This window comes from Mobula birostris, chromosome 6 (genome assembly GCF_030028105.1).
Source record: "Mobula birostris isolate sMobBir1 chromosome 6, sMobBir1.hap1, whole genome shotgun sequence".
Classification (NCBI taxonomy): domain Eukaryota; kingdom Metazoa; phylum Chordata; class Chondrichthyes; order Myliobatiformes; family Myliobatidae; genus Mobula; species Mobula birostris.
The window spans coordinates 147,624,985-147,647,779 of record NC_092375.1 but is presented as its reverse complement, the minus strand read 5'-3'; the positions used below and the strand labels follow the sequence as shown (position 1 = coordinate 147,647,779).

The 22,795-nt window shown below is 39.5% G+C and overlaps 1 protein-coding gene across 1 annotated transcript in view; it reads right to left on the bottom strand.

Moving 5' to 3' along the window:
- Window positions 1–17,480: 17,480 nt before the first annotated feature.
- Window positions 17,481–22,795, bottom strand: part of vps16 (VPS16 core subunit of CORVET and HOPS complexes) — a 77,091-nt gene continuing 71,776 nt past the window's right edge. Inside the window, exons 21-24 of the mRNA XM_072261578.1 lie at window positions 21,676–21,845; window positions 20,288–20,384; window positions 20,083–20,186; window positions 17,481–18,759 (exon numbers count right to left, since the gene is read on the bottom strand). Of these exons, the coding sequence (XP_072117679.1) occupies window positions 18,615–18,759; window positions 20,083–20,186; window positions 20,288–20,384; window positions 21,676–21,845 (516 nt within the window). The 3' untranslated portion in view covers window positions 17,481–18,614. The remainder of the gene's footprint in view (window positions 18,760–20,082; window positions 20,187–20,287; window positions 20,385–21,675; window positions 21,846–22,795) is intronic.

Here is a 22,795-nt window from a genome sequence, read left to right as displayed (position 1 = left end):
CGTGGGTGCAGGAAGCAGCAACAACGCAGATATCGCTGTAGTGTAGGAGAAGTGGGGTGGACACCAGTGTCGGCTTGGAACGTAGACTATTCCACATAATGACAAAAAGGCAGGCTTAGCTGGGACCCATGGTTATACCTTTTGTTTGAAGGAAGAGGAAGGAGTCGAAGGAGAAATTGTTAAGGGTGAGGACCAGTTCTGCCAGACAGAGGAGAGTGGTGGTGGAGGGGAACTGGTTGGGTCTGGTGTCCAGAAAGAAATGGAGAGCTTTGAGGCCTTCCTGGTGGGTGATGGAGGTGTATAAGGACTGGACATACATGGTGAAAGTAAGATGATCAGGGCCAGGGAACTTGAAATCATTGAAAAGATTAAGACTGTGTGAAGTGTCACAGATATAGGTAGGAAGGAACTGAACTAGGGGAGATAAAACTGAGTTGAGGTATGCGGATATAGGTTTGGTGGGGCAGGAACAAGCAGAAACAATGGGTCTACCTGGACAGGGAGGTCTGTGGATCTTGGGTAGGAGGTATAAATGGGAGATTCAGGGTGAGGGAACTATGAGGTTGGTGGTAGTGGATGGGAGATCTCCAGAGTTAATAAGGTCAGTGACAGTGTGGGAGACAATGGCCTGTTGCTCCTTTGTGGTGTCCTGTTCAAGGGGTAAGGAAGAGGTTATGTCTGACAGTTGTTGCCTGGCCTCAGCAAGGTGGAGGTCAGTCTGCCAGGCTACTACAGCAAACCCCCTTATCTGCGGGTTTGATGGTGAGGTTAGGATTAGTGCGGAGAGAGTGGAGAGCAGAGCGTTCGGAAGGAGTGAAGTTGGAATTGGAGAGAGGAGTTTATTCCTAATATATTTACAATTATATAGTATAAAGAATTATATAAAAATAAAGTTAGAAGTTCAGATATGAAATAAAATGTGCTTAAATACATAAATACCAGCATGAATTTTTAAAAGGTGAGAAACTAATAATGTGTATAGAATGAGAAAGTTGAAATAAAGCTATTACAGTCATTTAGGAAAGTAACTTTTGTGTGGTCTTTATTGCAGTGATGCAAAGATACGAGATGTTTGTGAGATCACATTTGCAGCACTCTGCAGAATTGTGCTCTCTCTAATCAAAGTTGACTTAGTTAATGCAATGTTGAATCACTAAAAGCGGATGTCAAAAAATCTGAAATAATAACAGAAAATTCCAAAAGTATTCCAGTCAAGCAGTACCTGTGGAAGGAGAAACAAAGTTAGCCTTTATACCTAAGGCACTTCATCAAAAATCATTAGTTTTTAAGTTAAAGTAAAGGGGAACAGGCAAGAGCAAAGAGAATGTATGTGACAGTGTGGAAAACAAGAAGAGAGACTGCATGTCACAAGCAATGATGCTCCAAGCTGAAAGAGGACAGTAAAAGCTTGTTAATGGCAATTTGTAGTATGTGTCTCAAGAAAATGTGCACAGGAAATGAATTAAACTAATTGCGGGGAAAGAAACTGAGATATAACATATTGCAGATGCTGGAAATCTGAAACAAAGCCAAATGCTGAAAATATTCGGCAGGTCAAGTACTATCTGCAGAGAGAAGGAAATGGTCAGTGTTCTTTCATGAGAATGAGCCAGTTCTGACGCAAACTGAAAAGGCTGGTTATCTGAAATTCTTGAATTCTGTGTTTCATCCCAAGGACTCTGACATATATAGACAATAGATGAATTGGTGTTTAGTTTACTTTGGCCAACATTGAAATACCCTAAGAGGCTTAAGACAGAACTCAAAGGGGGGAATGGAGTGGAAGTTAAAGTGACAAATAGGGTCATCTGGATTGACAGAATGGGGACCTATTGCAAAGTGATGGCCCAATCTGCATTTGACTTCTTTGTTGCAACAGAGGTCACTTTGTGACCACAGAATGCAAACATCAGAGAGAAGTAGTATGACTGTATCACTCACTGCATCATCTAAAAGTAGTTTCTAATCCCTGGATGGTGTGAAAATCAAAGGTAAAACTTCAGATTTGCATTAAAAGGGGCATTGATACTAACAGAAGTGGAAGAGTGAAACAAGAAGTCATTGGAATAATGAGTGAAGAAAGAGAAAGTTGTGTCTGATAAGGCATCACATTGAAGCTGGTAGAACTTAAAGAAAATAATCCACTGAATAATGTGGCTGGTGCAGTAGAAAGCTAAAAAGCCTTTCTTTTTTCATATATATGGCAGAATAAAAATCCTAGATTGAGTAAGAAATATCAACAGAAATCAAAAGAGGCCGGTGGTTTAGCATTGCCGAATTTTAGATTTTATTATTGGGCAATTAATATTTGAGATTTAATGTTTTGGTCGCAAGATTGGGATGAAACTCATTGTCCACGACGGGTGAATCTGGGGGGTGAGTCTGTGCAGGGGTTCTCATTAGTTTCTATTTTAGGAGCTTCGCTCCCCTTTGCATTATCCAAACTGAATAAACAAATAATTAATCCAATAATTAAACATACAATACGAATATGGTTTCAATTTCGCAAATGTTTTGGATTGAACGAAGTTATTTTATCTAGTCCTATGAATCTAATTTTTTCTTTCAACCTTCTAGAATTGATCAAGCTTTTTCCTTATGGAAAACGAGGGGAATGGCATGCTTTCATGATTTATCCATGGATAATTGTTTCATGTAGTTTGAACAATTATCTAATAAATATAAGTTGCCTAGTTCACATTTTTTTAGATATCTGCAGATTAGAAGTTTTTTGAATGGTATTTTACCTAACTTTCCAATATTTCACCCAACTAATATTACAGAAAAAATTTTAGGTTTAAATCCCTATCAGAAGCGCTTAATAGCAGTTTTGTATGATTTAATTATGAAAATACATCTAGGTACATCTGATAAAATAAAAAATGAATGGGAAAGAGAACTTCATGTATCTTTACCTATAGAGAAATGGGAGAAAATTCTTCAACTAGTTAATACTTCGTCAATGTGTGCTAGACATACACTGATACAATTTAAAATAGTCCATAGGGCTTATATATCTAAGGATAAACTAGCTCGTTTTTACCGACATATAAATCCTGTGTGTGACAGATGTAATTCTGAGGGTCTCGGCCGGAGACGTCGACTGTACCTCTTCCTAGAGATGCTGCCTGGCCTGCTGCGTTCACCAGCAACTTTGATGTGTGTGGCCTCTCTGACACATATGTTTTCGTCTTGCCCTCTTTTAGATAAATATTGGAAAGATATTTTTGATATTATTTCAACAATTTTACATATTAATTTAAAGCCTCACCCTATTACTGCAATTTTTGGATTACCAGTGACAGATGTTGGTCATTTATCCTCTTCAGCTTGCTGTTTGATTGCATTTGTTACACTAATAGCTAAAAGTTCCACCTTCCTCCTACCACTTTTCAATGGTTTTCTCAAACTACATTATGTTTAAACCTGGAAAAAATTAGCTGTGGTATGGTTGATTCTTCAGTTAAATTTGAGGAAACCTGGAGACCGTTTATTCAACATTTTCATATGATGTAAGTTGTCCGTTTCAGAATCCTATTCTTTTTAAATAATCTTTTGTTTATCTATGGAGGAGCGGAGTTAATGACAAATAATGTTCTTATCTGAAGGAACAGGACATCCCAGTTTTGTTGTTTTTTTTAGTTTAGGGGGTTCTTTATAAAATTCCTTTTTGATGTCAATTACTTAGAGATTGGGAGGCTTGAATTATATATTTTACTCAAATTATGTTTGTATATGTTAACCATTATCAACGTTATACCGATCTCTTTGTATCATTATACAATGATAAAAGCGATGCAGGTGGATGCTTTCTTGGTGTCATGGATTCTTGATTACATGACTGGCAGACCACGGTACGTGTTCTTGCAACATTGTGTGTCGGACAGAATGATCAGCAGCACTGGGGCTCCACAGGGGACTGTCTTGTCTCCCTTTCTCTTCATCATTTACACCTCGGACTTCAACTACTGCACAGAGTCTTATCATCTTCAGAAGTTTTCGGATGACTCTGCCATAGTTGGATGCATCAGCAAGGGAGATGAGGCTGAGTACAGGGCTACGGTAGGAAACTTTGTCACATGGTGTGAGCAGAATTATCTGCAGCTTAATGTGAAAAAGACTAAGGAGCTGGTGGTAGACCTGAGGAGAACTAAAGTACCGATGACCCCTGTTTCCATCCAGGGGGTCAGTGTGGACATGGTGGAGGATTACAAATACCTGGGCATGCGAATTGACAATAAACTGGACTGGTCAAAGAACACTCGAGAAGGGTCAGAGCCGTCTCTATTTCCTGAGGAGACTGAGGTCCTTTAACATCTGCCGGACGATGCTGAGAATGTTCTACGAGTCTGTGGTGGCCAGTGCTATCATGTTTGCTGTTGTGTGCTGGGGCAGCAGGCTGAGGGTAGCAGACACCAACAGAATCAACAAACTCATTCGTAAGGCCAGTGATGTTGTGGGGATGGAACTGGACTCTCTCACGGTGGTGTCTAAAAAGAGGATGCTGTCTAAGTTGCATGCCATCTTGGACAATGTCTCCCATCCACTACATAATGTACTGGGTGGGCACAGGAATACATTCACCCAGAGATTCATTCCACCGAGATGCAGCACAGAGCGTCATAGGAAGTCATTCCTGCCTGTGGCCATCAAACTTTACAACTCCTTCCTTGGAGGGTCAGACACCCTGAGCCGATAGGCTGGTCCTGGACTTATTTCATAATTTACTGGCATAATTTACATATTACTATTTAACTATTTATGGTTCTATTACTATTTATTATTTATGGTGCAACTGTAACGAAAACCAGTTTCCCCCGGGATCAATAAAGTATGACAATGACTATTAATATTGTTATGTATATTAATCTGAAACTTAATAAAAAGATTGAAAAAGAAAGCCTTTCTTTGTTGTGGGTAGGAGGAAAGCGGATGAGAATAGAAATGCAGGAATTGGAACACATGAGTGGAGCCATATCAACCATGGTGGAGGAAAAAACAAGGTCAATATTTAAAAAAAAAGGACTATAGAGGCGTTGTTGCATTATGATTGCATTACATGGTGGTCCTTGGCAGTGAGTCGACACTACTAGAGCTCAGGGCATCAGAGTTCTGAGTTCAACACTGATGCTGTATGTAAGGAGTTTGCACGCCCTCCCCATGAATGCATGAGTTTCCTCCAGGTGCTCTGGTTTCCTCCCACATTCCAAAGACTTATTGGTTAGTAGGTTAATTGGCCATTGCAAATGATCCTGTGAGTAGGCCAGGGTTAGATAGGTGGGTTGCTGGGCAGTGTGGCTTGCAGTGCCTTGCTGTATCGCTAAAATAAAATAGATTACATTAGTTAATTTGATACTCTGTGAAAGAGCATCTTAGGTGGTCAAAATGGTAATTAAATAGATTTATTTTACTGGACGTTGTAAAAAAAAATGGGGAGTTCTACCAGTACTTTCTGTTTTGGGCCTGGTACTTTTTTTTGATAAGTCTACTATGAACCAGAGTAGGTGGTTCTACATCTACATTATGAATGGGGCAGTGGAATAAGGGAGACACGAGATTCTGCAGATGCTGGGAATCTTGAGCAACACATACAAAATGCTGGAGGAACTCAGCAGATCAGGCAGCATTGTTGGAGGAAAAATAATCAATGTTTCAGTACTGATGAAAGTTCTTGGGCCAAAACACTGGCAATTCATTTCCATCCATAGATGCAGCCTGACCTCTGAGTTCCTCCAGCATTTTGTGTGTTGCAGTAGAGTAACTGAGCAGCTAAGGTCTTGGTTCTGGAAGAATCACTAATAAACATACTACATGAAATGCACAAAACGTATTTTGCCCTAGATCAAGGAAGCTAACTGGAACATCATTCTTAACATGGTCTTCATTTGGTAACAGTATCAACTCTCTCTACCGACAAATAGATTTGCTATGAACTGAGGCTGGCATTTAAAAAGCACATGGCCTCAAGCCATTCAGCAGATGTCATCAATTCCAAAAATCATCCTGCACCTTATGAATCATCATTCCATATCCAGAGGCAGATAATTGTACAGTTTCAAGTGAAGTCTCAATTTTTCTCCTTGGTTCCAGATGTTGTATTGTGGCTAGCTGATATATTTCTGCAAAAAAATTGGAGGTCTGAAATGTCATAACTTTTTCTTTCCCTGTGTATCATTTCTGCTCTCAGAAAAAAAGTATGAATTCACTCGCCTTGTACCTTGACATCATATGCAATAAAATGAGATCTGTTAAGCCTTTGCTACTTACTGTATACTACAACTAGAGGTACACCTATAGAGGGATAATGCTGATAAAGTCTGTTGTGGTACCACTTGCACACTGTTGATAGTAAGTGTTGTTACATAGCCGCTTTAAAGTAAAACACATTAGTGTGCTGTTAAAAGGAGTAACTTTCTGCTTAAGAGGTCAATAAACCCTACAATGCGAGTGGGATACTGAACATTTAGAGTATGAGTTTCCATTGTTGGTGTTGCCTGCACTGCTTCCCATAACTGCTGCATTATTTCTAGTCTGACATTCAGTGATGTAACAACCCCTGATTTAACATTTCTTTCCGCATATTTTGGTAATAGACATGAAAAGTGCCTTTTAGTTGTACGCTCAGAGACTCCACCCCTTACCTAATACCTTTGAACTTTTGATTTGAAATTTTGCAATTTTTAAATGTTGTTAACATGTTATCTCCAGTGATCCAAAAAGTTAATGTGTGCCAATGTTCCTGCTGGTTTGCTGGAGATGAAACCTACACCGTTCATGTTACTTCCTTTTATTTTGTTTGAATTAGACTTCTTTTGAGCCTTCTTCCTTCTCTTGGCAGAGTGACAAGAATTTAATAGTTTAAAACTGAAAAACTTTGCTGCCTTACAGTAAGTCCCTGAAGGAAGACCACATTCAAACAAAGCTGAAAGTCAAAGTATTAAAGATGCATAAATAGTTAGCTCAGCCCACCCTCCTGCTGTAATCATTTTAAAGCTGGATTTGTGCCCTAAACGGAGAATGCAATTAACAAGGGAAACATACTAAATATTTAATTAGTATGCACTAAAGACATGGGATGACATCATCAGAAAAAAGATGCAGCCCCAGCATACTGAGGACATTAAACCCACTATGAGGAAATTCTATGCCATAGAATGTATAGTAAGACATAGAATGTGAAAATAAATGGAAAATACATTGTTTTTTAAAATCATAAACACAAAGAGATTCTGCGGATGCTGGAAATCCTGAACAACACACATAAAATGCTAGAGGAACTCAGCAGGGCAGGCAGAATTTATGGAGAGGAATAAACAGTCAACATTTTGGACTAAGATCCTTCACTGTCTTGTTGGTCTTTTTGCAGTACCACAAGATCAACTAACAATTTTAAATGTAAGCAAAAAATAAAATATTTGTCTGCGTCATAAATTAATTCAGTCTGTAAGGTTCCCAATTCTTTTCTTGCTGTGAGATTACACTGGTCTCCTCATTTAAAGGGGTATATTTAATCAAAGTCTAAGATTAGTGGTTTAGGAAAATGAGAATACTAATGTGCAGAAGCCATATGAAACATTAGTGATCAAAGATTAACTGGAATTGTGATGATGGTAGGAAGTATTAAACTGTTTTCCCCACTAATCACATTCTGAGCACGAGAGGTGAAGCCATCCAGAGATGCATTTTTCTGCATCCAATTACTCAAGAGCACAGCAGACAACAACACTCTACTGAAACATGCAAATTTGATGTGTGAGCTTCAGAAGATAACTGAGTATTTTCTTGTATTCTTATTCTAAAAAATGGCTGTTCAGGAGAGACATTCTGGTTCAGGGATGACATGAAATGCATGTAGTGTTAAAAGCCAATTTATTATTACAGTGCAGTTGGTGAAGTGTTATCAGAACACTTCCCTTGTTTTGGGAGGTGTTTGGGTGCAGAGTTCCATCTTCAATTGTTGAAACCTCCTGCTTTTCTATTAGTGGACAGTTTTGTTGTATATTACAGCTGTGAACCACATGACAAGTAGTGGCTCTAATGGGAGTTTTCACACCTGTTCTATGAAAGCGAAGCAGAAGAAAATATAAAAATTAATATAAGCAAAACAACAATGAAAAATTAGTGGCACTGAGGAGGAATAAATTCCCAGGATCAGATGATTTCCAATATTTCAAAGGAAGTAGTGAGAAAACCACAGATAACCAATTATGATAGTTAATTGCAAAATTTATAATTAAAAATAGATCAAGCTAGAAATTATAGCCTAGACAGAAATTGTGCAGGGTGAAACAGAAGTGACATTCTTGGTTAATTACCCTTTTGTCAAACCTGAAAAAGGTTAGAAATTAATCAGGTTTTAATCCAGCATAATGACTCCCTTCCAGCATTCAGGATATTGTAAACTTTGAGCTTCCCTAGTTTAGTCTCTGCTAGTACTCACTTCCTTTCCTAACTGTAAGAGATGTAATACTTGTTCCTTTACTCCTTCCTTCAAATCATTCAGAAACCAAACACAGCTTCCAGGTGAAGCAGCAATTTATCTGTACTTATTTCAATTTAATATACTACCTTCAGTGCTACATTGGAGAAATGAGAAATTATGTCATATATTTGCAGAGCACCTGTTTATTTGATAAGGGTGAACCTGAGCTTTAAGTTAACTTAACTCTATTTCTTTGCTTTGTTCTTTGTTTGGTACTGTGCAATGTTCCAATAAAGTCCAACATAAATCCAATGAACAACACTTCATTGTCCAGCTTGGCACATTACAGCCTTTGGGACTCAGCAATGACAGATATTCAGTCATTCTGGTCTTGTATCTCACACTTCCAGCATTTTTCCCTTTCCCTTTCCCTCCCCTCCTACTTGCACATCCTCTTAATGTATTTTCACCACTCCTCAGCTGGCACCACAACAGATTCAATTAATCTTTCCTGATCCTCACCCTCTGTTTTTCTGTTCCTATCCCTGCAGGTCTGATGAAAGTTCATCAAGCTGAATCATTGAGCCTGTTTCTCTCTCCACAGCTGCTGCCTGGCCTGCTGAGTATTTCCAGCATTTCTGTTTTATTTATCCAAATTGCTTCTGATTCTGGAACCATTCATTTAGAGTAGGAAATTGCATTGTGTCATTGTGCTATTTAGAAAATTGCAACAACCTACACTTAAAGGAACAAATGTAAACTAATTTAAAATTTCAGTTAATTAGAGCCCCTTTCATAGATTTGCAAACTTTAATGATGACTGACAGAACTTTAATTACTTTGAAGAACTGAATAATATCGATGGATTTCATATAGTCTTTCATTATACATTTGAAGTCCCTTAAAGATTGTTTGTGAAAAAGACTAATAGGACAGGAAAAGAAAGAGGAAGTCCTATGTGTTGTCACTTCAATCATATGGTCTCTTGCAAAACAACATTGACACCATATCATGTGAATGAAGAGACCAAGAACACTGCCCAATATAGACACACTGCAGGCACTGGTCTGATCTAAACACAGTGGCCACAACAGGATAAACATTTTGTAAATGGTAATAAACTACAACTTAATTTCAACAGCTATATCATAGCTGGCCAATTTTAAACTAATTTATCAGAATTATCACCCATGAGGTAAAGCAATTTTTTAAACTCGAGATTCTATATATCTTAGCTATCTCGAGTAACACACACAAAATGCTGAAAGAACATAGCAGTCATGCAGTATCTATGGAGAGGAATAAAGAATTGATATTTTGGGCCAAGAACCTTCATTAGTCTTTATTTTTGTTAGACAAGGCACATCAGAATTACGCTACTGAACATCTTGGCAGACAAAGGGCTCAGAGTGGATCACTTGTCCATGTAGGAGGTGAGATTACACATGAGTAGCTATGCAGTAATTTCAAAAGTTACATTGTAAGAACGAGGCCATGCTCATCACAGTTATCATGAAGAATGTTCATTTATTAAGCATCTCCAACTATGTAACACATCTAACTCTTTAATGAAGTGGGTGTGGGGAGAAGAGGATAAAAAAGGGAAATGGACAGCAGGAAAAGCAAGAGAGAAAACAGACTGAGAATGCAGTGTGTGGGGTCAAAGAAAAGGGGGGGAGAGAGAAAGGAGAGGAAGGGGGGGAGCGGGGGGAGAGGAAGAATAAAGAGGCGGAGAAAGAGAAAGTAAGAGATTTAAAATTTAATTGACACTTTGGCTGAAACCAGGTCTCTATTTGATTAAGTAGAAAAACTGAACAATTTTATTTTCTTTCAGCAACAATGGAAAAAGTAAGAAACAAGAGAAAGTGTCCAGTCCTGATGAAGGGTCTCGGCCTGAAATGCCGACTGTGCTCTTTTCCATAGATGCTGCCTGGCCTGCTGAGCTCCTCCAGCATTTTGTGTGTGTTGAATGGAAACAAGTGATATCTATTAACAAATGTAGTGGCACAGAAATTTGAAAGATGTTCCAATATTTGAAATTTTAGCACAATACTTAAAGGTAAATATATTTATGCCTTATTGGTTCCTTTTTCATACTGTTCCTGGTTACTCTTTTAATACATGTCAATAACAAATAAGCCATCAAAAAAATTGAAAAGATAAAATACTCAAGTGATTTCATTTCTACTATCTACCAATAAGATCATAAGACATAGGAACAGAATTAGCCCATTCAGTCCATTAAGTCTACTCCGCCATTCCATCACAGCTGATTTATTATCCCTCTCAACTCCTTTCTCCTGCCTTCTCTCCATAACTTTGAAGCACTTAACAATCAAGAACCACTGACTTGGCCTCCACAGCTGTCTGTAGCAATAAATTTTACAGACTCACTAAAGAAATTCCTCCTCATCTCTGTTCTAAAGGAACATCCTTGTACTGTATTCTGAGACTGTGCCCTCTGGTCCTAGACTCCCCTACTTTAAGAAACATCCTCTCCACGTCCACTCTATTTAGACCTATCAATACTAGATTGGTTTCAATATGATCCCCTCGCATTCTTCTAAACTCTATTGAGTACATGCCCACAGGCATCAAACGCCCCTCATATGGTACATTAACTCTTTCATTCCCAGGATCATTCTCATGAATCTCCTCTGGACCACCTCCAATGGCAGCACATCATTTCTTAGATAAGGGGCCGAAAACTACTCACAATACTCCAGGTTTAGTCTGATCAATGCCTTATAAAGCATCAGCATTACATCCTTTATGGAATCCTGCAAGAGGGCTCTCAATTCCCTTTGCACCTCTAATTTCTGAATTTTCTCCTCATTTAGAAAAAAGTTTGTCTTTATTCCTTCTATCAAAGTGTCTGACCATACACGTCCCTACACTATTCCATCTGCCACTTGGTTCCCCATTCTCCTAATCTGTATAACTCCTTCTGAAGACTCCCTGCTTCCCCAACACTGCCTGTCCCTCCATTTATCCTGTATTGTCCGCAAACTTGGCCACAAAGCCATCTATTCTGTCATTCAAATTACTGACATATAACATGAAAAGAAGTGCTTCCAACACCAACCCCTGTAGAACATCACTAGTCACCAGCAGCTGACCAGAAAATGCTACCTATATTCCCACTCTACCTCCTGTCAGTCAGCCAATATACTATCACTTCTAGTATCTTTCCTATAATACCATGGGCACTGACCTCATATAGCAGCCTCAAGTGCAGCACTTTAACAAATGCCTTCTGAAATCCAAGTAAACAATATTTACAGACTCTCTTATGATAAAGCAGGATGCCAACAGATTTGTTAGGCAAGGTTTGTCAGACTTGGCTGCTTTGACAAGTACTTATGAATACTGATAGCATGTCAGCCACAGTCCTCAGCAATAGTGATGCTCAGTCAGAACCCTTCACTGGTGGGTTCCTCCAGATGTTCAAGATGGTGTCCGTGAACAATGTTACCAATAGTGACGTCCTGTAGTCAGTTCATAAAACTACTACTTCTTTCAAATATGATTCTACTACAAAGCTGTGTGTGATTGGAACCTGTGACTTACATTTTGATGGAGAGTTTTTGGGCCGATTGTGCGATCGAGTGCTTTACCATCTCTGAGGGAGTTTGGTGAGGTTAGGAGTGGACTGGAAGCGGGGTGTGAGCCCATGGTCAGCTCTATTGCTTCTCTCCGATTGAGGCTTTAAGCAAGGCTGAAGTCAATGAAGACGAGAGGCCAACATGAACAACATCTCCAGCACGATAAAGCAACACCATCTCCTAAACAGATCCCTTACTGCCAGTTGAAGGAAGGTCAGTGAGCTCCTGATGGGCAAAAGAAGTGCTTCAAAGATAACATTAAAATTAGCCTGAAGAAATTCATTTATATCTAAAAACTGGGAAGACATTGCACTCAATAGATACAGCTGCAGGAGATCTGTTCAAGAGGGAGCTGCACTACCTGACAGCAATCTCCACTGTGCTGCAGAGAACAAGCAGCAGTTGCAACCTAAAGACCCAAACACTAACCACCGCCACCCCCTTACTCTGGCACACAGTACGCCAAAATATGTGGATCCTGGATTGGCCTCAGCCACCTGAGGACCCCCGAGGAGAACATCATGTTCGACTATACTGTACCTCACATCAGGGTCTTAACTCTACCCACACGGATTCTATATCTTCCAATCCTCTGTCACCTTATATTACCCATCACTAATGAAGTGGATTTGAGTACATTTTAACAACAGTTTTGTTTAACAAGCAAAATATTCTTGCCCAAGGGAGATATAAGCTACTGCAAAGAAAAAAGGCAGTGAGGGGACATTGGCGTCAGCTACAGCCGCCAGATACGAGTACTATAGATAAGTACAGTTGGGAAAGCTTTCCTCTTCCTACAATTCCAAGTCTCTTTAATACTGTGACAGTTTCCCCGAGTTTGAAAAAAAAATTAAATAGCCGGTGGTGTACTAGAGGAATTAATGTTGAGACCTTTGCTCCTTTTGATATATACAACTTGGATATAATGTATGAGAGATGGGGAATAACCTTGCAAATAATATGAAACAGAAAGATGGTGTCATGCCTGGACACAACAGTTACTCTGGGTCCAGTCAAAGGTGTATTTGTTTGTCCTGTATGTCTCTTTTATGCTCTGGATACTAAGAACATCAAATACTGCAGAACTATCCCATCAGCAAGTTGCTTGATAGTGATGGAGGTGGACTTATTGTGTACTGTTGAGTTGTCACCACTGAGACGGTGCGCAGTCCAAACAAAAGGTGCGAGTGATGCCTTGGATGTCGTTATTATGATCACAAGACCCTGTTGGACATTGGTAATGTAGAATACTGCAAGTCCGGTTCACTGGTGAGACTGATGTTCTGCAGCAAAGCCCTCATGCGTTGGAGTCACCTGATGCAGTCGCCAGCGGAGACGCCGGAGCTGGCTGCGCGCTCCTGGGTTTTGTATTGTATTGGGACTGAGCGCTCCTGGGTTTTGTATTGTATTGGGACTGCTCGCTCCTGGGTTTTGTGTTGTATTGGGACTGTGCGCTCCTGGGTTTTATATTGTATTGAGACTGCGCGCTCCTGGGTTTTGTATTGTATTGAGACTGCGCGCTCCTGGGTTTTGTATTGTATTGGGACTGCTCGCTCCTGGGTTTTGTGTTGTATTGGGACTGCGCGCTCCTGGGTTTTATATTGTATTGAGACTGCGCGCTCCTGGGTTTTGTATTGTATTGAGACTGCGCGCTCCTGGGTTTTGTATTGTATTGGGACTGCGTGCTCCTGGGTTTTGTATTGTATTGGGACTGCGCGCTCCTGGGTTTTGTATTGTATTGGGACTGCGCATTCCTGGGTTTTGTATTGTATTGAGACTGGCCCCTGCCGTCAGTGCTACCCTCCAGTATTCACAAGGTGGAACAACACGCAGAACCAGGACAACTCAGGGACTTGGGCTATATTTACTTTTGTCTCTTTGTGACTGTTTTTATGATATTGTGCTATTTGTGCTATGTACAGCGTGCTGTGTGTGGTCGGTAATGTGTTTTGCACCTTGGCCTGGGAAGAAAGCTGTTTCGTTTAGCTATATTCATGTATGGTTGAATGGTAACTAAACTTGAAACATGAACATCTATGCTGTTGTGGATAGTGAGGGAAGTTGTTTAAGATTACAGCAGGATATAGACCAGATGAAAAATTATCCCAGAAATTGCAATATATTTGTTTCATAGTCAAACAGGGCTAGGACACAAATCATAAATAGTAGGGTGCTACACAATGTTGATATCAGCGGAACCTTAGGGTTCATAGTTCCCTAAATGTGATAACACAGTTAAGATATTGGTGAAGACCTCATAAGGCACTCATGACTTCATATGCCAGGGCCCAGAATATAAAAGTTGATACTTTATGTTACAACTTTACCAAACACTGGAGTATTATTACCTGACACACTGCATGAATGATATTGTGCTGGAGAGAGTGTAGAAGAGTTTCACCAGGATGTTACCTGGATTAGAGGACTTAAATTTTGGAGAAAAATTGGATAAATTGGGCTTTGTTACACAAAGGAGAATGATGGCTGACCTGCCAGAAATACAAACCCCATTTCCAGAGAAGTTGGGATATTTTCCAAAATGCAATAAAAACAAAAATCTGTGATATGTTAATTCACGTGAACCTTTATTTAACTGACAAAAATACAAAGAAAAGATTTTCAATAGTTTTACTGACCAACTTAATTGCATTTTGTAAATATACACAAATTTAGAATTTAATGGCTGCAACACACTCAACAAAATTTGGGACAGAGTTAAAATAAGATTGAAAAGTGCACAGAAAAGTCATGCTACTGTGACAATTATAGCCACCTGGGCTCAGGAGTACTCCAGAAAACCATTGTCACTCAACACAGTCCATCGCTGCATCCAGAAATGCAACTTCAAACTGTATTACACAAGGAGGAAGCCATACATCAACTCTATGCAGAAACGCTGGCTAGTTCTCTGGGCCCGAGCTCATCTCAGATGGACAGAAAGACTGTGGAACTGTGTGCTGTGGTCAGATGAGTCCACATTTCAGCTAGTTTTCAGAAAAAACGGGCGTCGAGTTCTCCGTGCCAAAGATGAAAACGACCATCCAGATTGTTTCAGCGAAAGGTGCAAAAGCCAGCATCTGTGATGGTATGGGGGTGCATCAGTGCCCATGGCATGGGTGAGTTGCATGTATGTGAAGTTACCATTGACTCTGAGGCGTATATTAGGATTTTAGAGAGACATATGTTGCCATCAAGGCGACGTCTCTTCCCAGGACATCCATGCTTATTTCAGCAGGACAATGCCAGACCACATTCTGCATGGGCTACAACAGCATGGCTTTGTAGACACAGAGTGTGTGTGCTTGAATAGCCAGCTGCCAGTCCAGATCTATCTCCTATTGAAAATATATGGCGCATCATGAAGAGGAGAATCAGACAACGGAGACCACGGACTGTTGAGCAGCTGAAGTCTTATATCAAGCAAGAATGGACAAAATTTCCAACTGCAAATCTACAATTAGTATCCTCAGTTCCAAAACGATTAAAGAAGTGTTATTAAAAGGAAAGGTGATGTAACACAATGGTAAACATGCCTCTGTCCAAACTTTTGTTGAGTGTGTTGCAGCCGTGAAATTCTAAATTTGTGTATGTTTACAAAATACAATTAAGTTGGTCAGTAAAACTATTGAAAATCTTTTCTTTGTATTTTTGTCAGTTAAATAAAGGTTCACGTGAATATCACAGGTTTTTGTTTTTATTGCATTTTGGAAAATATCCCAGCTTTTAACATAGAATAGTAAAGCACAGTACAGGCCCTTCGGCCCACAATGTTGTGCTGACCCTCAAACCCTGCCTCCCATATAAGCCCCCACCTTAGATTCCTCCATATACCTGTCTAGTAGTCTCTTAAACTTCACTAGTGTATCTGCCTCCACCACTGACTCAGGCAGTGCATTCCACACACCAACCACTCTCTGAGTAAAAAACCTTCCTCTAATATCCCCCTTGAACTTCCCACCCCTTACCTTAAAGCCATGTCCTCTTGTATTGAGCAGTGGTGCCCTGGGGAAGAGGCGCTGGCTATCCACTCTATCTATTCCTTTTATTATCTTGTACACCTCTATCATGTCTCCTCTCATCCTCCTTCTCTCCAAAGAGTAAAGCCCTAGCTCCCTTAATATCTGATCAAAATGCATACTTTCTAAACCAGGCAGCATCCTGGTAAATCTCCTCTGTACCCTTTCCAATGCTTCCACATCCTTCCTATATTGAGGTGACCAGAACTGGACACAATACTCCAAGTGTGGCCTAACCAGAGTTTTATAGAGCTGCATCGTTACATCGTGACTCTTAAACTCTATCCCTCAACTTATGAAAGCTAACACCCCATAAGCTTTCTTAACTACCCTATCCACCTGTGAGGCAACTTTCAGGGATCTGTGGACATGTACCCCGAGATCCCTCTGCTCCTCCACACTACCAAGTATCCTGCCATTTACTTTGTACTCTGGCTTGGAGTCTGTCCTTCCAAAATGTACCACCTCACACTTCTCTGGGTTGAACTCCATCTGCCACTTCTCAGCCCACTTCTGCATCCTATCAATGTCTCTCTGCAATCTTTGACAATCCTCTACACCATCTACAACACCACCAACCTTTGTATCATCAGCAAACTTGCCAACCCACCCTTCTACCCCCACATCCAGGTCGTTAATAAAAATCACGAAAAGTAGAGGTCCCAGAACAGACCCTTATGGGACACCACTAGTCACAATCCTCCAATCTGAAAGTACTCCCTCCACCACCACCCTCTGCCTTCTGCAGGCAAGCCAATTCTGAATCCACCTGGCCAAACTTCCCTGGATCCCATGCCTTCTAACTTTCTGAATAAGCCTACCGTGTGGAACCTTGTCAAATGCTTTACTAAAATCCATATAGATCACATCCACTGCACTACCCTCATGTATATGCCTGGTCACCTCCTCAAAGAACTCTATCAGGCTTGTTAGACATGATCTGCCCTTCACAAAGCCATGCTGACTGTCCCTGATCAGACCATGATTCTCTAAATGCCTATAGATCCTATCTCTAAGAATCTTTTCCAACAGCTTTCCCACCACAGACGTAAGGCTCACTGGTCTATAATTACCTGGACTATCCCTACTACCTTTTTTGAACAAGGGAACAACATTCGCCTCCCTCCAATCCTCCGGTACCATTCCCGTGGACAACGAGGACATAAAGATCCTAGCCAGAGGCTCAGCAATCTCTTCTCTCGCCTCGTGGAGCAGCCTGGGGAATATTCCGTCAGGCCCCGGGGACTTATCTGTCCTAATGTATTTTAACAACTCCAACACCTCCTCTCCCTTAATATCAGCATGCTCCAGAACATCAACCTCACTCATATTGTCCTCACCATCATCAAGTTCCCTCTCATTGGTGAATACCGAAGAGAAGTATTCATTGAGGACCTCGCTCACTTCCACAGCCTCCAGGCACATCTTCCCACCTTTATCTCTAATCGGTCCTACCTTCACTCCTGTCATCCTTTTTTTCTTCACATAATTGAAGAATGCCTTGGGGTTTTCCTTTACTCTACTCGCCAAGGCCTTCTCATGCCCTCTTCTTGCTCTTCTCAGCCCCTTCTTATCTCCTTTCTTGCTTCCCTATATTCCTCAATAGACCCATCTGATCCTTGCTTCCTAAACTTCATGTATGCTGCCTTCTTCCTCCTGGCTAGATTTTCCACCTCACTTGTCACCCATGGTTCCTTCACCCTACCATTCTTTATCTTCCTCACCGGGACAAATTTATCCCTTACATCCCGCAAGAGATCTCTAAACATCGACCACATGTCCATTTTCTGGAAATGGGGTTTGTATATAAAATTATACAATTATATAAAATTATAAGGGACATAGATAGAATTGATGGTTAGAATCTTTTTCGTATCAAAATTAAGAGGGCATAGGTTTAAAGTGAGATGAAGGAGTTTTAAAGAGGATTTGAGGGGAAAGTTTTTTTAAAAACAGATTAAAGTGATAACTATCTGGAACATACTGTCAGAGGAAGTGGTGGTATCAGCTATAATCATCACATTTAAGAGGCATTTAGACAGTCACTTGCATAGGCAAGGCAGAGAACAATACAGAACTAATGTTACTAATATAGATAGGCAAAAAGATTGTCATGGATGTGGTGGTTATAGAGCCTGTTCCAATGCCGTACAATTCTATGACTTTAAGTACATTATCTCCTGCTGAATCAAGCCTATCAAAAAAATATTAATTTAAAGAGCTTGTGTAAGTACATTTAACAGCATTTAATCTTATCAATTTTCTTTTGGGACAGATGTACAGTAATTCCACACCAAATAATTTACATAGTGCATATACTGAGGCATTAGACTTAAGTAATATTTAATCATATAAGATGTAGCATTTAAGATATGGAATGAAATACACTTCTGTGTCAACAAATTGTTAAACTAGGCTACTGCAGTTTTTTCCTGGTAACAAACTGTATAACTTTTCATCATTTTTTTTGTAATTCATGGTAAACTAATTATAAACATATTTACAAACATACATATTCTGAAGACGGGGAACTAATACATAATTGATCACTTGTCATCTCTGAGAAGTATTTTATTTCTTTAATAGCTGTGCTTTTGCTCGGTTAATTTTTTCCACAATTGACTGATCAGTAGCTGATATACACTTGGAAAGAATATTATTCAACTCGCTTTCATTTTTGCGTTCTGTAGCAACTTCCACAGCCTGGTCTAGATCTCTGAGATGGAACAAAAATAAAACAGATTAGAGCAACATCCAAAGCACAATTAAGAATGCTTTCCATCCTTTACGTTGAAACACAAGTACTAGAAAACTAAAAAGATGGAAAAACAATAATGGGAATGCCAAACAAATCTTAAAATTAGGAGAAACAGTTAATACTTGCAATATCTCCCAAAGATTTCTATATGCATTTTTGCAATAGATTTAATTCTATCACTCTATTACTAGCTACTGCAGACCAACAACAAAGAAAGCAAGGCTTTAAAGCTGGCCACTTACGGGCTGCATTACATAAACAAATTTTAAGAGACTATTGAAAAAGTTTGAACATGTTATAAAGAAAATAGCAAATAACACATCTCAAACATATCATTCAATTCCCAAAAAAAAAGCGCATTGAGTCATCTGTATCAATAATTTCTGGTAGATGCCTGGTCTAGATGGAGTTCATTCTACTGTAAAACGCCTCTCTGCCCTAGTATCAGTCTCATTGCCTTATAAAATGAAGTTATTTTTCCCATACAACTTTTTCAGCCAAAGGTTTAGCTTCCCAAACTATTTATCTCTATACAAATTTGCTTGGGTAATAATCTGAGATTATAACTCTCAGGATCTCCACCAGCCGGGATATGCCCTCTCTTCACTGCTACCATCAGAGAAGAGGTACAGGAGCCTGAAAACACATACTCAATGCTTTAGGATCAGCTTCTTCCCGTCTGCCATCAGATTTCTGAACAGACAATGAACCAACCCATGAACACTACCTCTCTTTCTGCACTACTTATTTATTTCTTATACAGTATATATTTCTTATTGTAATTTATAGTTTTGTTTTTATACATTGCACAGTACTGCTGCCACAAGACAACAGATTTCCCAATATATGTCAGTGATATTAAACTTGATTCTGATTATCCTATTCTGTGATTGAGTTCCTGGGACTATCAACATTGGACTCGTGCATTTTTGTATTAAAACTATTAGTCCCAACATGAATCACGATGAGTAGAATTCCCTATTTCAATGGAGCCAAATGAGTGTGTAATTCATATAATAAGGATAGACGGTGAAAATTCTGGTCAATGATTTAGACTTTAGGAAAGGGTGTCGAAAAAATCTGTCACAAGCAGGAGGGGGATTAGGAATAAAAAAAACCTGCAGACTTCATTATCTGAAATAAGAACAGAAAACACAAGTAAACACCTGACAGGTTGCGCAATATTTGTTGCAAAGGGAACACAGTTAATGTTTCAGATTGATGATCCTTTGTCAGGGAGAGTTTTGGTTCTTAAAAAATATTGAGTACATTTCTACTTACCCAATCATTATATATCCTTTCACTTTCTGCTCTGGGCTGACTTTCGCTACATATTTCTTAGCTTCATACTTGTTGTGATGCTTTACACAGATTTCTACAAATGGCTAATAAAGCGAAAGAAAAATGGCTTTAAAACATTTAAAAGTGCAAATCTTTTATCAATTTAATATGAAAAACAGTTTTATTTACGACAACAGAAATATACCATGTAACCTATCGGTGACTTCTTGCTTCTGGAAAATTTTTCAAGTTCCTCCCAGTCTCCTTTCTCTGCCAGTGCAGCAATCTTCAGCCACCAAAACCTAAATGTAATGAACAAAAGCTGTAATGCTACAAGGAAATTAGGTTTTATACACTCAAAAGCTTGAGATGAAGAAACACTTAAGTGTACTATTTGCCTACAGGGCTGAATTATGACGCAGCATCGTTTAATTACAAATTACATTTAGTCCTTGCCTATCTAATCTCCTTTTACATAGATATACTTAAAGTATTTCTTAAACTGTGGTTTTTGTTATATTTTGTAACAGTATTGCTTCACATAATCAGTCCGTTATCCTCCCCTCCCTCCAAGTTCCATTTTGTTTTCCTACCCTGCCATCTATATTACAGCTCTGGGTCATGTTTTACCAGCTGAAAATTAGACAATAAAGCAAATTCAGCAACAAAGTTACTACTTTACTGAAGATCAAAGTTCAAATCATATCACAGCAAAGGGAATCCAATGAGGCTAAGTACGTAAACCTGGAAAAAGAGTTAGGGTTGAACTACCCAGTTGTTATATGTACCCTGTTATATTAATATCCTTATGGAGGGAAACTGGTTTCCTTACTCAGTTTAACAAGTAGTATGAGGGATGGCACGACAGTGTAGTGGTTAACATAATGCTAATGCAGCGACAGAGACCAGGGTTTAATTCTGCCACTGTCTGTAAGGAGTCTGTACTTTCTCCCCATAATTGTGTGGGTTTCATTCAGGAACTCCAGTTTACTCCCACACCCCACAGGCATGAGGGTCAGTGGGACAACTGGTCACATGGCTGTAATTGGGTGGGTCAGGCTCATTTGGTCGGAAGGGTGTGTTGTCTCTAAATAAATAAACTACACGACCAACTCTCATACAATCACTAAACCGTTCCGTTCATGAGCTGTTAGAGTTGGTATTGCAGGTGAACTTTGTAGCCCAACAATAATTACGAAAAGTGATGAACACAGGTCTTATACTTCCTTGTCTCCCATCTACGTTCCAGAGTTTGAATTTCAACAGTATCACCTTGGGACTACACCAGGTTAAAGTCAAGAGTTTCTTTGCATATTTTTTAAAAAGAGATTCTCAAACTGCTGTGATCTCTTAGATTACAGAAACCAGTTTTTGTTTGTGCCATGGGTATCCCTCCATATAAGTGGATCTTGGAGTTTTTCTTTGTCTGCATGTAGTTTTCAAATCTCATTTTATACTTGTGAGCCCCAAATGCTAGATATACTTTATTTTTCTTTTAGTTAAGTAAGTCCACTTTCCTAATTTTTACCTTATGTGAACTGGTAGAAAATTCTAAAAGAATAATTTAAACTGGAATTCATGTTTTAATTTTACCTTTTGTCAGGAATTTTAAAGTCTTTGTAAAGCTGTTCAGCTTGTTTGTGCTTGTTTTCCAGTAACAGTCTGGAGACAGTGTCATGTAACGACAAATCCAGGTACGATTCACCAGTCTCCTTCTGCAAGCGATACTGGTATCGCAGTAATTTAATTTGCTCTTCTGTGATCTAGAATTTTGAGGTAACAGAAGGCTTAGATACACTTCTTCAATTGTACTTACAATTTTCATCACAAAGGACCTTCCTCTGCTTATTACTGACATTAAAGATTTCGCCCAACCTCACACCTCCACCCCCACCAATGCTCCTGCCTCCTTTTTCTAAAAACTTTCAGCTGTAAGACAGTTCAGTTTTACCAGCAGGTTAGGCAGCATCTACAAAGGGAAATGGGATATTCAACCTGAAAAGTTGATTATTCCACTTGCATTTGATGGAGCACATTTCGTGTCTCGCAGTGTATACAACCTTTTTGTAAGGAGGACCAGTATTTTATTTTCAAACTACTTTGAGATCACGTACAAGAAACATTTTTATTTCAACTGCACATAAAAAAGATGCTTATATTTTTAGTCACATATAAAATTGCAAATATCACGGTTTCATTTCCTCTCCTCACTGCTGCTGCTTGCCTTTTCACTGACTCAATCACTGCCTTATCTCTGGTGCTCTGCTGCCCAGTAGTACTGTATTCATTCCAAACAGTGACTGACTTTTGCCCATGAGTTCTGTACCCAATGTGATATGGCAGAATATCCCACCCTGCAAAAACTCATTTCAGGGAGGTAGCACCATCAATTTGCAGGAGACTCCCGGAACTTCCAGGAGAGGTGGGATGTCTGCAATAGAGTAGCTCCTTAGCAGCTAGCCAGCTAGTTTAAATAACGTTAGCTATGCTAATGAATGAATGACACCTGTTAATCCCACCTCAACATGTCTTTTACAGTCTTAACCCACCATGGGCAATAGAAAAGTCACTGTTGCAAACAGTGCAGCGAGCAACACTGTCATTATTTTTGACCCCTATTATGCAGGGGTACACTAGTGTAGTCTGGGGTTACGTACGTTTTATATTTTCTTTTTTTTTGGAACACACTGCCATGGCGTGCTCTCACTTGCTT